At 42.0% G+C, this 16,889-nt stretch overlaps 1 protein-coding gene across 3 annotated transcripts in view; it reads right to left on the reverse strand.

Moving 5' to 3' along the window:
- Tmem108 (transmembrane protein 108) overlaps window positions 1-16,889 on the reverse strand; it is a 423,034-nt gene that overhangs the window by 120,627 nt on the left and 285,518 nt on the right. For 2 of the 3 annotated variants that reach the window (XM_026789945.1, XM_013354232.2), the window contains exon 3: window positions 4,251-4,336. In XM_026789945.1, coding sequence (XP_026645746.1) covers window positions 4,251-4,290 — 40 coding nt within the window. In that variant the 5' untranslated portion in view covers window positions 4,291-4,336. The remainder of the gene's footprint in view (window positions 1-4,250; window positions 4,337-16,889) is intronic. The other variant, XM_026789944.1, reaches the window with a different exon arrangement.

Raw genomic sequence — 16,889 nt, forward strand, 5'->3', positions numbered from 1 at the left:
AAAACAGAGGAGGAGGGGAGGGACTGGATGGAGAGGCTGCAGAGCCAATGGGTCTTGGGTTTGGAAGATTCATAGGTTCTGCTCTCAAGAATCTCTAATATCTACCACACATTAGTATAGCCAGTGACTCATGTCTCTGAAAACTCTGAGGTCAATTACAAATGAATATAGAATTGATGGGGAAAATGTCTTTTTAAATTGAAAAATGACAACAAAACCAACCCTGCTTAACCTTCTCTTTTACAGAAGAAAATTCCAAAATTTTAACAATGTTGTCAAACAAAGAGATATCTATCTATCTATCTATCTATCTATCTATCTATCTATCTATCTATCTATCTATCATCTATCTATATATCTCCTCAATTTATGTACTTTATGTAGAGTGAGGGTGAGGGGGACCCATCTGAGCTGGCATCTAGACGAGTAATATAGACTATCTCTCTCCTTTCTTTAAAATAAGATTGCTAAGCAAATAAAGGTTATTTACTAAATATTACCGTTTGCTGACAATGCAACAGCTCATATTTGAAGGGCATTTCATAACACTGGAATGTTTTATGCTCTTTTAATTTATGTCTCATGAGTCTATATCAAGGTAGATATTATACTTTTCATCTGGGCATCGCAGTTGAGAAAGCACTTTGTGAGGTTATATAGTTGCTCAGAGGATAGGGGAGAGCTCAGAGCACATCCTCTACATCCAAACCCTACATTTTCTCCTCCCATAGATTTTAGCAGAGGGTCTTTCATATAGAAGACTGGATTTACTTACTAGAGTCAACAGGGTTCTGAAAACTTTTCTCGGATATTCCCTTGCAATTCTACGGTGAGAGGCAGTCAAAGGCATAAAGCTATTTTCCAGTCTTTACTGACATTGCTGACAGTGGAAAAATATCTTAAGATTTCATTGGCAGAAAGGAACCGTTTACTTGAATAAATTTAGGAATCACAACCTGCAATATAAAAGGCATTAAACCAATTAGGAGCCCTTTAAAGACCGTGTATGCTAAGGGTCACACTGGATAGCATTTCCACCTCAAATGTATGTGAATGACTGCAGAGATACAGAGACCTGTCCTATCCCTAGAGAGTCCTTGCGAATCTTTTCACGAAGGGAAAACTATCTGGCCTCCAATGTTTAATTTTTTTTAAAAAAAGTAAGCAAACAAACACTCAGCACGAAGCCAGGAAGAAATAGAAACCCAAGTTGCAACATGTTCCCATAGCAGTCACTAATAGGGTCAAGACTTATCAGCTGCTGGGCGGGCAAAGCCCCGGGGAGAGGGGCCCAGCAGCTGTTAAGCCATGGAAGTATGCTCTAATTGCTATGTTTTGTTTGGAAATTGATCCCAATAATTAGAAGAGCCAGAATTTGAACTCATTCATTCTTTATCCAGAATCCAGCACTGCCACACTCCACGGCGGTGAGGACCAGACGGTGGCAGTGTCATCCTTTGCAAAGGATGAGGGGTGAAGCTCCCTCTCTCCCAACCTTGGGAATGCCCCTCAGTAGCTGTATGGTTGCCTGTAACATCAGAAAGGCGAGATTTAGGGTCAGTGGTTGTTTGTACCCAAAGGTCGTGCCTGTTACAATTTACATCACTTTCCCGACTTTAGTCTAAGGGAAGATTTCCCCTCACTTGTCAGGCGAAGCAAACACGAAGACAGAATACACAAGCCAACTTCAGTGTGTGATGCCACAGTTTTTCGGATCCCTCCCCAGCTTTCAAAGGACCCACCGGAAGTGGAAGCCTGGACTATGGATGGCCTTGCTGAGGCTTGGCCCTGAGGGAGAACGGAGTGGCTAAGGCTTGAGGACTATATTACCCACAGTCCAGCTACTAATTATGCATGTTACCCATGCACCTGTTCCACAGGGCGAGGTTTAATTGACAGCATGTGAAAGCTTAGGCAACATTTTCTTAGTGGCTCACACAATAACAGTGCATCTTACATTAATGATATCTTAGATGTTTATGGAGAACGATCATAAAATCAAATACTTATGGAGCCCCATTATGATCCGAGCTCCAGACTGGACTAGCCTGAGGAAGAGGCACTTGTGGGTGCATGAGGACCTGAGTTTGGATCCCCAGAACCCACGTAAAAGCCAGGTGTGGTGTTGGAGGAATAGTTGAGAATTCTACATCTTGCAGGCAATGGGAAGTCAACTCAAGACGCTGGGCTGTATTCTGAGCACAGGAAACCTCAAAGCCCGTCCCCACAGTGACACACTTCCTCCAACGAGGCCATACCCACTCCAACAAAGCCACACCTCCTAGTAGTGCCACTCCCTATAAGATTATGGGGGTCAATTACATTCACACTACCACACTTAACAACTGGATGCCAATAGCATATATGAGTTATTATGCATGTCAATAATGGGGGGGGGGTTAGTGATGGTTATGACCTACCTCCTAACTACCAAATTCTCTTGGCATCTCTGCAAACATGGACCATTGGTGCCTATAGCAGTCCAGGTGATGTCTGACCCCTCCAGCTTTTACAGTTTAGAAGAACAGACACTGTGCAGCATTGGGCCTAACTCTGAATGGCAGAAATAATTTATCTAATGCCTTTCAGATAATACATGGCTTTAAGTAATAGGCAGACATGAGACACACAATCAGCACAGGGGATTCCTCAAACGTTTTCCTACCTCTCAAATCTGCTATGCTGTTTTGCAGTGCCCCAATTCTCCTGCAGCCTACCGTCCCTATTTGAGATGTAACACGTGTTGATGGGGCAGGGAGAGCCTATCTTTCACAGGTCTCTTTTTCCATCAAGGTAGACTAACTCATGTCTTTATGGCATAGCCTCTTCAATCTGTAAAGCCCCCCTCTAACAAATAAGTTTTTTATAAAGTGAGGGGGAGGGGAAGAGGGAGAAGGGGGGACAAAGAGAGTTAGAGAGAAAGAGAACTATGGTCCCATAGGAAACAGAAAAAGAACAGAAGAAGGTCCCCATACCGCCTGGCAACTTTCCAGCAGGCTGAACTAGCCTTATGAGCTTCTGGGATTAGAATTCAGCAGATGAAATGAGCCAATTAAAACGCTTGGCCCCAAACTATGTGCAGACAAAGAGCTTTGCGGGCTACAGCAATCTAACCTGGGCTGGAAACTCTGTGGGCTGACTGCCTAGTGATTTGCATCTCAATCGTTTTTATTTGATTCATTTTATCCACTCAGCAAAAGTCAGGCGCTGCTTGGTTTAGGAAAGCCCTGTCTTCCATCCGCCTCCCCACCAGCCTCTACAGACACAATGTGCTCCATCCTCAAGGTTTCCAACGCAGTGGCTTCGCTCTGACTCAGAGTGGCCAGTGTCTGTTGTGTCAAGTGAGATCTCCAGAGCATCAAAAACATGGACTGCATGCTTCTTGAATATTCAAAGGAATAGAACTCAAGAACAATGGCAATGGGTTTCTGATCCTACTGCACGCACTGGCTTTGTGGGAGCCTAGGCAGTTTGGATGCTCACTTGCTAGACCTGGATGGAGGTGGGGGTTCCTTGGACTTCCCACAGGACAGGGAACCCTGATTGCTTTTCAGGCTGAGGGGGGGGGCTTAATTGGGGGAGGGGGAGGGAAATGGGAGGCGGTGGCGGGGAAGAGACAGAAATCTTTAATAAATAAATAAAATTTAAAAAAAAGAATAAAAAAAAAAACAAAAAAAAAACCCATGGACTGCTCTGGGTTTTCCATTCAACTCAGTAGCTATTCCCACCCCCAGTACGATCATTAACAGTTCTTTATGACATAACCCAAAAGCGCATGAGCAACACACGGTAAGTCATATTCATATTCTGCCATAAAACCCAAGAAACCACATTGATCCCACTTACTATTCGAGAATCACGCATATCTACACACCAAACTCCAAGCAAAAGGCTGTGTGGTCCCCAAAGCCTATCAGGTTCCAGAAATCGAGAAAATACAATCCACCAACCAGTTTTTACTCATGAGGAATCAACACAAGATCATGCGGCAACACTTTATGTTGTACCACAGAACAAAGAATGATTATGTTTTTGATGTGCATTTTGAACTAAGTCACACTAGAATTATAATGACGTCTACAGTATGACGGATGCTTAAGACATAAGAGCGACTTGATGCTTGGTGGCTTATGTAGACGAAGCAGACGGGAAACGACCCAACCCTAGTATTCCTCCACCAAGATCCTGGCACTCAGCAAGTGACAACTTTGGCACATTCCGGGTAAAGAATGAATGCGGCATGAACTTACTTAACAGTTGGCAATAGAGGGCCTGTAAACTTCTCTTCATGGTATCATCTGGTCCTGCTTGTCCTCCAGTTTATTCATGATTCTGTCTAGGAAAACGGGAGAAGAAACTGTTACATCAAGGGCCACACATTCCCAATTAGAAGAATTCCATTTGGGTGTGAGCATGGCAGTACATACAGAGCTCTACTTGAAATAGAAAAATCTTAAAAACAGTTAAATTTATAATGTTCTATGTTAGACCATTACCACTGACCAAATCCCTGAGCCATATTAACACCCCCATGGGCATGAAGACAACCCCATGGGCAGAGAGTGAGAACCTGGCTTTGAAGGATTTTTATAGCACTCATGACACTCTAGTCTAGTGGTTCTTAACCTGTGGGTCACGACCTCTGGGGGGTGATTGAGCAATCCCTTTACAGGGGTTGCCTATGACCACCAGAAACACAGATATTTACATTATGATTCATAACAGTAGAAAAATTACAGTTATGAAGTAGCAAAAAAATTCTGTGTTTGGGGGTCTGCAGAACATGAGGAACTGTATTAAAGGGTCACAGCATCAGGAAGGTTGAGATCACCGATCTGGTCTTAGAAGAAGAACAAAGGTCTTTGTCTTTTCTAATCTCTTTTCTGCTGAGGGGTTTACTAAACCAAAACAAGAAAGATTTCTCACATTGAAAATGCGGGCTGCAAAATGAATTGTTAGCTGGGCATGGTGGCGCATGCTTGTCATTCTGGCACCCAGAAGATAGAAGCAGGGGGAGGGAAGAGTTCAAGGCTAGCCTGAGCTGCACACTATGGCCTTGTTTCAAACAAAATAGCATAATAAAATAAATAACACTTAAAAATAAAAAAAACAAATAATTTATTATTATAAAGGATACTTTTAGGGAGTTTTTAGAAATCACAGTTAACTGAAAATATGGATAAGAATGACTAAGAAAACACAAATGACATGATCCTGCCAATACGAGGCAGTTCCTCAGACTCTGGAGAGCAGCACCTCTCTGGGTTTCCACATGCACTCCATATGTCTGCGGTGTTTTATATACCATCACTCTGACTTTCCCTCCTGGCAGCAGACACATGCTGCTGTGTCAACGAAATTTACTACCTGCCATTTAGGTAGCAAATATTTATTTAGGAGAAGTTCCTAGAAATGAAAATGCGGAGACAATAAAAGGCTTTGGAGAAACCATAAATTTTCTCTTGCGAACCAGTATCATAGAATAACCATTTAGACTACATTCTACCCAAGAATGGAAACGTACAATTTCCTTTCGTGCCTCCAGGTAAATACTACATCTTATCGCTTTAATTTGTACTTTATATGCTTAACAGTCATTTATCTTAAAAAGTTAGAATTTATAATCTTTGACATTCTTTACCAGCATACTGGGTTTTCATTTTCTTATAACACCCAAGTAGAACTAGCTTGCCTTAATATCTTTTAAAAATTGAGACGTAATTGATATATCATAAAATCCTGCCTTTAATGTACGTGACTAGCTGTGAACCCTCATCAGAGAGCTTCCATGGGCAGCAGGTGGTGACTGATACAGAGACACGTGACTGATCGATGTGCAGAAAATAAAAGATCGTGGAGTGCTCCGTCCTAAATGGGAAATCTGTATCATACCCTCTCCCCTCAAGGCACAGGGATCACTGCGGAAGAGGGGGGCAGAGAGATCATAAGAAGCAGAGATAATGGGAGACTGACCCAAAACAGTGTTTTCAAGGTGTAAAGAATGCAATGCTGTTGTACCCAAGCACCCACAGTGGCAGTGACTGCACTCACAAGACCTGTACAAGATCAAGCCAACCCAAATAGTAGCACTTATGGGGAAGGGCTCACAAAGTCCCCCTGATGACTGCTGGGGAAAGGAGAGCCAGTTTCTTCAGGGATTCAACCTGATAGGTCGTCCATGCTCCAGCGGATGACCTTACACATGTGTAGATACTGGCAGTACTAAGTGAAGTAAATGGGTTAAAGAAAGCATACACTCCCCGGGAGAGGAAAAAGTGGTAGGAGGGATACGGGAGGGGTTACAGCAGAAGGAGTTTGGGGATGGAGCTGACAAAACCACATTATATGCAAATATGAAATTCTCAAGCAATAATTTTTTTAAAAAGCTGCTCGCCCATTGTCACTACCTATCCCAGAACATTTCATTACTATATCCACTACTCATTGTTAAACACTTGTCTGCTTCACTGATGACCACTAATCTACTGGTGGCCCTTTAGAGTTGCCTATTCTAGGTTCACATAAATATAATTGATCACATAATACATGACATCTGTACCGGGCACTTTTTACTTAGCACAGTGCTTTTGAGCTTTACTCGTGTGTGGGACATAACACATTTAAAAAACAAATTTATTAAGAATGCCGCTCATTTCCCCATGGTTAGAAAGACCTTTTTTGGTCTCTTGTTGCAAAATATTTCTCTGTATTTTTCTCTTGTATTTATATTTATATAGTATTTTATATTGCATTCTTTATTTTCTCAATGCCTTTCTATTCTTAGATGAGTTTCTAGACTTTGTGATACTTTCAATTTCTGTTTTCTCATTCTACCATTGGAGTGGTGTTTATATTAAACCATAGTATAGTTACTTTTCTATTATCATTGTTTTTGATATTTGTCTTATTGGTGTTTAGATGATTTCAATGTATTAACTTTATAGGGATTATAGTGGGAGATTTATTTGCTTAGAAAAGACTTTATCTTCAAAATTCCAATGCAGTAAAGGAAAAGGAAAATATTTTAAAATGTGCCACTGTGGATATCAGAATGTCTTCCAAAGAGTGAGAAGTTATCTTTTCAGGACGACAACAACTTAGTGATGTCCTCAGTTAGGCAAATAAAGATAATACACCCCTAAGAGGAAGAAAGAGAGACAGAGATCATTAAATTGCCTTTAGTTAAAATTAAATAAAGATACTTGAGCCTCTAAGTATTAGTATTGGAGAGATGGGTTATAGAAGAGGTTCAGCAATGGCAGAGGCTGATGTGATAAAACAGGAGGTGGTTAAAAACACAGGAAGAGGCAATTCCAAAACATGCTGGCGGGTGAGGCTGAAAGATCAAGGACGGGATGAAAAATGGCCCTCAGGGGAAGCCCGTGAACTTTAGCTTTCCTCTGCTTCTTGTTTCGCACTATCTTTACTAACAGGCTCACTCTGCATTCCTTCTCCTACAGTGCTCATCCATGAAGAGCATCCTTGAAACCTTAGGATACACCTTCATAAAATAGCCCATTACTACTAGGACTTCACAGGGACAGTTGAGACAGAAGATCACGTTCTGAGCCAAGGGCCACCCCGCTGCCAGCAGCCATAAGCAATGGGTAGTGGACATCTATAAGAGTACTTAGGGCATGGTAAACACTCAGTAAATAGCCAGAAAACAGGGGGCAAATGAATGTATAGATGATCAAGTAATAGGAGATCAGAAAATAATTGTAGTTAACTTTGATCAAGGAGAACATAAACCTCTTAGTCATCTATAGAAATGCTTAGTGGTTTTTGAAGAAGCAAGCGATGCTTCCCAATATAAGGAATAAAGCAATTAGTGAGCTAACATAGAAACAATTGAGTCAGCAAATCTCAGAATTTTGTGACCATATGAGTTTCCCAGGGCTATCCCAACAGTAGACATCATCTTGTATACTATTTATTCAAAATTCATATTGATTTAAGTCCTTTGATGGAATTTCACAATGTTTTTTCTTCATTTACATCCTATTGTCTTATCAAGTAAATTTGTAGGCATTTTACATGTATCTTTTGCCACTGTGATAGATTTCCTGTTACCATTTTATTCTCTAATTACTTTGACATGGGAATGATTGATTTCTGTATATTCTTTTTGTGACTGATCTGAAGTTACTTGCTGTTCTAAGGACGGCTTCTAAGTTGAGTCTCTTGGATCACTTGTGTTACTTTGAATACATGGGGAGTCATAATTAGATTCTATCAGTAGCTGTTTTATTAAATCATATTTAATTGATTTTATATGTATGTGCATGGCAGGGACTGCTTGTGGTACAAGCATGTACCACATGTGACATGTATGGAGGTGACAGGACTATGTGGATCCAGAGAAATGGAACTCAGGTCATCAGAAAAAAAGGTGGCAAGCATCTTTTCCATCTGAGCTTCTCACCAGTCCTTGAAGATACTTTTCAACCATGCAGTAGGAAATATTAACTATATCAGTATGGTTCCTTGGGGAGTAATTTAAAATCTTTGAGGATAATGATTAGTTTCTGGAGTGAATGCCTAAGAAATAAGAGGGCTTTAACAGTAAAAAAATTCATAGTAAAAGAAAAATAATCTACTTTGACTATTCTGGTTCTGAGACAGTCCCTGTAGATAAAGTCAGGAAGTCTAGAGCTTCAGACTATAGGTTTAACACCTTGGAATAAGTAAACACTAGAACCATTCACCTCCTGGCTCGGGCAGTAAGTAGACCTCTGACAGCCATAGAAGAGGCTGGTCCCTGGAGAATGGGCCAGAAGGGTGAGGTTCAATTGCCAATAAGTAAATAAATAGAAGACATTATAATACTTTAGTATCTATTATAGAGCCATAGTAAATAAAACAGCATGGTGCTGGAACAAACAGAGACACATGGACCAATGAAACAGAACAGAGAACCCAGAGCTAAGTCCACATTTCTACAGTCAACTAGTCCTTGACAAAAGCATCAGATATATAAGCTAGAGAAAGAACAAGAACATTGAAGAAACTGGATAAGCATATGCACAGGATTGAAAACTACATCCCTTTATCTCATCACTTATAAACATAACTTAAAATATAGCAGCAACCTGAACGTAAAATCCCAAACCCTGCAAACACTTAAATGAAATGGGAAATATTGCAAGACACTCTTTAGAGACAATGGTTTTCTACATAGCATCCTACAAGCACAGAAAAGAAAAGCAAACAGAATGGAGTGACATTACATTAGAAAGCTCCACACAGCAATCAAAACTCAACATAGCAAGGGAGGCAGTCTATAGAAGGGAGAAAGAGTCACCTGACAGAGTGATACAATTATAAATGGGCAGATGACTGGATCAAAATAGACCCTTCTTGTTTGGGGAGGCCACTAGTTTGTTTCCTGACCACCCTGACTTGAAATAATCACACAGAAAATATATTATTTACAATACTGTTTGGCCAATAGCTTAAGCATATTGTTAGCTAGCTTTTATATCTTAAATTAACCCACTTCTATTAATCTGTGTACCACCACATGGCTGTGGCTTACTGGCAAGGTTCAGGTGAGCTTTGGCAGAGGCATCTGTCTCCTGCAGGCAGCTACATGACTTTTCTCTGACTCTGCCTTCTTTCTCACAGCATTCAGTTTAGTTTTCCCACCTAGCTCTATTCTGCCAAGCCACTGGCTAAAAAAGCTTTATTCATTAACCAATGAAAGCAACACATATACAGAAGGACTTCCCACATTACTTTCTCAAGGAAAAAAATAAGAATGGCCCAAAAAATATATGAAAAGCATCAATCAATCAGCCATTAGGAAAATACAAATCACAACTACAATGAGATACTGTCTCAGTACAATTAGAATGAATAATATATTAAAAAAAATAAGTAACAAATGCTGGTGAGGGCATGGGAAAGAAGGAACTAACACTTCTGGTAGAAATGCAAATTAATAAGTACAGTTAGAGAAAATGATATTATGGTTTCTGAAAAAGCTAAAATAAACCTACTATATGGTTCAGCTAGTTATATAAAATCAGAATATAAAATAGACCTACTATGTGATGTTGCTAGTTATATGAAATCAGAATATAAAGACATACTTGCATACCCATACTTACTGTGGCAGTATACACAACACTTAAGATGCAGAATCATCCTAGGTACTCATCAAAACAAATAGGGAAAATACACTACATTTCTCTTACAGGAACAATGAAGTATTAATCATAACGGAAAATGAAATCCTGTTATTTGCCACCAAATCGACAAAATTAGAGACTGCCATGCTAAATGAAGTGAGTTAGACCACATGTGCTCTCAGATCTGACAGCTGAGAGAGGTGATCTGAGTGTAGAACAATGATTATAAAAGATTCTGATGAGTGGAGAAGTCATCAGATGACAGATTTGATCAGAATTCACCAAAAGTAGAACCGACCAAAGAATTTAGGAAAGTTGCAATTACTTGTTTTCCCACCAGATGAGCAAGAGTACCCTTTCTCCTTAGAAACAGTGCTGACAACTAGAAAACAGACACCAGGCAAAGAATTCCAACTGAAAGAGCCACCCAAAAGCTTCCATCCACCATGCGGGCACTCTGACTTGTAGATAGTTCAGTCAACTTATGCAGTGTAGATGGACCGGAAAGTGTCAGCCCTGTTTCTGCTCTCATACCACACACGTGTCCTTCCCATGTACTACCTTGTACTGTGTATTTTGCTGACTTCCTATTAGAAAGGCTCCCAAGAACAGTGCTGACATTTCTTCTCGTGTTCCTTAGCTCTGGGGGGTAGGGCTGGGAGCTGACATGTGCCTGGCAGAGAGAGTACATAAACCATTCAAGCTCTGTTCAGGCTCATGCTATAGGGCTGTTGACTCTGAGTTTAATATTAATGAGTCGATAGTGTGTATGAAAGAAAATGTCTTTAAACAGAAATGCTCATAAAACAAGGCTGTGTAATAATCATAAGGCAAAAGAATGGGAGAGGCTACTGGGAACTGCTTGCTGTGTTTCCCTTAAGAGAAATGATTCCGTAGTCACTAATTCAATGTTCATGGTCATTTTATAGAATATAATTGCTGTGAGTGATGACAACGGACTGTATTTCAGTTGAGCTTCAAAATATTTTCCAAAACAAGGAAAGATAATGACTGGGCCAGTAGGGAGTTGGGGCTAAATAAGGGCCATGTAGAAGGCAGGTCTGACGGAGTTGGTAATAGACATGGCTAGGAGGGCTCTCAGAGAAGATAATGAAGGGAGAATTGGCACACAGATAAACCTTCCTTTGAACCTAGTTCCTTATGGGTGGGAGAGTGGACAGAAGGGACCTATAACTTGGGCCTGAGGAGCCAGAAAAGGGCCTATCTCTCTGTCCTCAGAAGAGGACATGGGCAAATGATTGGATTTATTCTTCATACAAAGGGTAAACACAGTTTCAGATATGCTCGCTGTGGAGATTTACACAACACATACAAAGTCATTACTCCAGGGCCTGCTCACTGTGGTTTGGGAAGGGCTCAATGTGATCTGTCAACTGTTACCACACAGTAGAATTCCAGGTGTGACTGACCAGGTCAGATGTCACCAACAGCCTCCTACCCAAAAAAAAAGTGACCAAAATTATGTGGAGAAAGAGGGGGCTTATTTCACCCTAAAATGGAAGAGGACAGTGCTCTCTTGCAGCTAACTGCTTACAAATGAGCTTTGAAGGATAGCTAGTGCATTTATTTCTGCCTGTATAAACAGAAATGTGTGTGTGTGTATACATACATGTATATATATGTGTATATGTATTTTTTCCAACAACACAAACAATATCTGTCACTAAGAAAAAATCCATTAGATGGTGTGATGGTGGCCAGACTTGGGGTTTATATGTTTGGTCACCAGTTGGTGGTGCTGTACTCCAAGGCTATTGCTGCAGCTTTTAGGAGGCTTGGTCTAGCTGGCTGAAGTAAATCACTGGTGGTAGGCCCTGGAAAGTTAGAGCCTGGTCCTTAACTTCAGCCACTCTCTTTACGTTCTGGTCCACTTCAGTGTGAACCGCTTCTGCTTCACATTCCCACAGCCACGGTGAGAGTCATTCTACCTCCCTTTCCTGTCTGGAATTAGCCAAATCCCTAGGACAGCAGTTCTCAACCCGTGAGTCACAACCCCACAAAGACCATCAGAGAGCACCTTATGATTCATAAAGCAACATTACAGTTAGGAATTAGAAACAAAAATAATTTTATGGTTGGGGAAAACCACAACATGAGGTGCTGTGTGATATGTGATAATGTTTTTGTACACTGTGAAGATTTGTCACTCGTATTGGTTTAATTAGACACTGATTGGCTAGTAGCCAGACAGTAAGTATAGGTGGGGCAACCAGCCTAAAAAATTCTGGGAGGAGGAAAGGCAGAGACACAGTCACTAGCCAGATACAGAGGAAGCAAGATGAGAATGACTTACTAATAAAAGGTACCAAGCCATGTGGCTAAACACAGACAAGATTTATGGGTTAATTTAAGTTGTCAGAGCTAGTTAACAGTAAGCCTGAGCTAATAGGCTAAAGAGTTTATAATTAATATAAACCCTTGTGTGTTTCTTTGGGACTGAATGGCTGTGGGACTGGGTGGGACAGAAATTTCCATTACAATGAGCAACTTCCTTTACAACGAGGAACTAACTGTATTAAAAGATTTCAGCATTAGGAAGGTTGAGAGCCACTGCCCTAAGCTAAAGTAATTCCTCCCCTGAGTTGTTTCTGCCAGGTATTTTCATCACAAATAGTCAAAGGTAATTTATACAGACATCCTTTCAATAATCAATAGTATCCCCAAGCAGTGAACAGACATGAAGAGATTATTCTTGCTATGGACATTCCATCTCAACTGTGACAAAAGCTAAGGTCATTGCATTACATAGTAATCCGCACAAAGCACCAGAAGCAAGACTGACTTGGAGACACTAAGGGAGGAAGACCTGTCACTTAACTGGCATTGCTGGATGACCTTGAGAGACTTACTTAGCTGGGCTACAATTTTCTCATCTTTAAATGGGCCTGACACGTAAAGCAGAGGATTCAGGAAACAAAGAAAGTCCTGACTGCACCGCATGTGTTGAAGTAATGAGATAACAAAGAAGCAAGGCTGCTTTCAGTTATGTGAGGATGAAGGGAGCTAGGGAAACAGAACAGGAGATTCTGCAGGCTGCCTGAGAGCCTTAGCATGAGCAACGAATTACTCCAGGAAGGTAGCGATGAAGGTTTCTCAGACTGAGCATAAGTCATGAATGAATGCATGTGCCCACAGGGCTGAGTGTGACTTATAATGGTATTTAGAGTTAAATTCCTTTTAGCTAGCTGCTTCACATATTAAGCCCAGGGAATCCTTTACTTCCATAAAAAAAACAGGCATTGTTTTTTTTTTATTGAAACACGTAGATCTCCTATGTTCAATATTTTGTACTTTTATATAAGAAACATTCTATATTCCTCCAAACCCACAGTTAGTCATATGAGCACAATCACACTGGCTCCTACTCTGTCCCTTCCAGGAGCTTATAAGTAACAGAGATCTCATGGTAGACAGGGAGGTAAGGATGGTGCCAGCCAAGGCTTAACAGCAAGACAGAACTTTCTTCTTAAATGCAACATTTTAAAAAACTCTAAATTTTAAAGAGAAGTTGAAGTTCAGACATTAAGATAAAGGTCTACCTTCTGAACAATGCAGGCAGTTAAATTCACTTGGGCCCAGTCTACTAGCCAAATGAAGACAGCCCCTGGGGCTTATACAGGCTCTCCTGCTGCAGACACCACAGGGGCTCACCCCTGTGTCCTAGTAAATTGAGGAACACTGTCTGGGGTCAGGCCACAGGAGGGAGATGGGGGCGTTTCCTTCAGTCACCCTGGGCTGGGCACTCACTCTTAAGGGAAGAGACCTTCAATCGAGTTCCTTCCCTCCTCTCCCCGTCTAAAAGAAGCAGCTGTCAGATCCACCAAGATGCTGAGCACCAAACCAGTCTTCTCTTGCTATGGAAAAGTCTATAAAAGGGAAGCAAGTACTTCAAGCTCTGTTGGAAACAGGGAAGCATGTGCCCTGGGCTCCTCACAGGCAGTCAGTAAGGACAGCAACAGTGAAAAAGAGGACCACAGTGGGCTGAGAGACAGCTTGGGTGCTGTAGCGCTTGTGTACGAGAGTGAGGAACCAAAGTAGGATCCTTAGCACCCACATATGGTAGGGGGAGCAGTGAAATGTACCTGCTAACCCAGCACCAGGAGGCAGAGTCACATGTGAGGACAGTAACTGACCTTCTGGCCTCCACACTCATGCTCACACATATGTACTTACATGTACATTTGCACACACATGAATATGCACCCTCTGCTGTGCACACACACACACAATGCTAACATGTGAAGTTTTCTAGAATGATACAGACTCCCCTCTTCTGGCATGCAAGTGTGTTAGGACCATTTGTCTCATTTTAGGAGACAGGATGGAGCTTGTGTGAGGCCAAGAATGCATATCACGCTTCCTCTTTTTACAGTTTTGATATTAAAGACGGGATATTGAGGTCAGTGAATTAAGTAATACTGTAAAGCTGCCAACTACTACCAGTGTGTGCTGTCATTTAGACTGCAGTGCTTAGGAAAGATTATTTCTTAGCCATAGTAAATGTGCTCATTTTTCTTTTTCCTTTATGGAACCTGAAAAAAACCTCCAGAAATTAAATTTGGAGACTTACAAATGCGTATGCTCCCTCTGGGCAGTAGGCATTTGTCCCAGAAAGGTACACTGACATTTTCACAGCCAAAGGGTGGCAAGACAAAACCTTCAACAGATCATTTATATATAGAAAGAATATGGAAGTCTGTGGGCCAAAAGAGGCAGTAGATTTTAGTATGTAAAATCATCCCCAAGATCACAGTCCTTGGTCAACTTTGTGTGCAATAACTTCAAACCCTTCTGTACTCTTCCCTTAGCCTCTCTAAATCCACTTGAAAGCCCGGAATAGCTTCTTTAATTCTCCAGATAGCATGGTTTTAATTTGTGGTTCTGGTTTAATATTTCAGAACACATAATTTATATCAAGTCATTCCACAGGAGACATAGTTTATGGAATGTACAGCTAGACTCAAAATTATGAGCAAAACCAACATCATTGTGAACAATAGTGGTGTGAGCCAATCATGAAGAATGCACTTCCTTTACCTGCAGAGCATAGAGTTAGCTCAGGTTAGACCTGCACTGAGAATTACATCTAATCTCACCACCAAGTTCAGAGTCAAGACATGTCAAGTATTTCTGATAAGACTCATTTCAGCGCCTTGCTCCAGAAGGCAGTAACTTTGATCTTAACTGTGAAGACCTTAAGTAGCTTGAAACGAAGATGTTGGTGATCCTACCTTGCTCAAGTGACTGAGTTAGAACAAAACATTCAGAGGTATTTAGACTAAAGGTTTCCCAAACTAGTTGACCTTCAAGATGGTTTCCCAACGTGTCCACCACACACACACACAAACACTCTCTCTTTCTCTGTCTGTCTCTCTCTGTCGTGTGTGTGTGTGTGTGTGTGTGTGTGTGTGTGTGTGTGTGTGTGTGGTGTGTGTGTGTGTTGGAGGCAGAGATCAGCCTTGTGTTATCATTCTTCTGGATTGGTCAACTTTGTTTGGGGAGACAAGGCTATCTCACTGGCCTGGAACGTGACATGCAGACCAGGCTGGCCAGCCAATGAATTCCAGGGTCCTTTGTCTCCCTGGTACTGGGATTATTAGCACATTCCATCATGCCCAACTGTCTCACATGGGTTTTGGGGACCCGATTCAGGTCCTCATTTCATGCACAAGCTGTACTTTATTGCCTGGCATTACCTCCCCAGCCCCAGGATCTATTTTAAAAATAGATTCCTAATTCTTCCCTCAGGAATTCTAATCCCTGGGTTCTGGGATAGGGCAATTTGAAAAGGCTCTTGGGATTAGCCAGGTTTAAAAATGAGACCTGAACCTTAGAACACAGGAAATTGGGCTCCCCTAAATACCAAGGGGACCTCCCCAGGGACCCCTGTGTCACTGCGCTGATGACGAAGGATTCCTGCCTCAGCTTCAAACAGCGCTCAGGCACAGCGAGGCCAGATGCACTCTTTCTCTCTCCTGCAAGTGGCAGCTTGATGAGAGGAGGTGGGATGACAAAGCCACATTTGCAAGTCACATTCAACACAGAGAAGGAGCGCGTCACTGTTTCCTAAATATTTAGATCCGCTGTCTCTCCCGCAGTCCCCACTTGGAGCCCTGTGAGCCCTGTGCCGGCGGCGTGATTTCTCGCCCTCCTCTGACTTTGATTAACCTCACAATGTTCCTGCGCTGGGCCTCACCAGGTGTTTGGAACAGCGAAGTGATGATGACTAAGAGGGACCGAGCAGAGAGGCTCAGAGAAGGAAGAGAGAGCGTGTGGGGAGCCACACAGATGAGAGCCTGGCAAGGAACAGAAACCACCCGAAGCAGTTGCTGTGAAGACGGAGTAAGCGCTTTTCTTCCCACAGCCTGCACCATGGGGGAAGCCAGCTGAGGCGAGCTGAGGCCAGCTGGGAAGAGCAGCAGAGGCTGCACTCATGGGAGCCCCTTCCTTGCCGTGGCTCATGGGTAACTGCGAGGAGAGAAGTCGGTGGAGGGCGGAGGGTGACGGTGTGTGGAAGGTAGTCAGGAGGTCGGTCAGTCTCAGAAAACCCCGAGAGCTGTCATGTAACAGTGTTGTGTTTGGAGCAGGGCCTGGAGGCGTGAACAAGAGCAAGTGAGAGTCCCCTTGGGCTCTGACAGTTTAACTGGGGGAGAGAATATCTTACCAAAAGTCATTAGACGGCCGCACATGGTAGCTCACACTTATAATCAATCACAGCACACCAGAGACTGAGAT

Source organism: Microtus ochrogaster, unplaced genomic scaffold (assembly GCF_000317375.1).
Source record: "Microtus ochrogaster isolate Prairie Vole_2 unplaced genomic scaffold, MicOch1.0 UNK33, whole genome shotgun sequence".
Lineage (NCBI taxonomy): Eukaryota > Metazoa > Chordata > Mammalia > Rodentia > Cricetidae > Microtus > Microtus ochrogaster.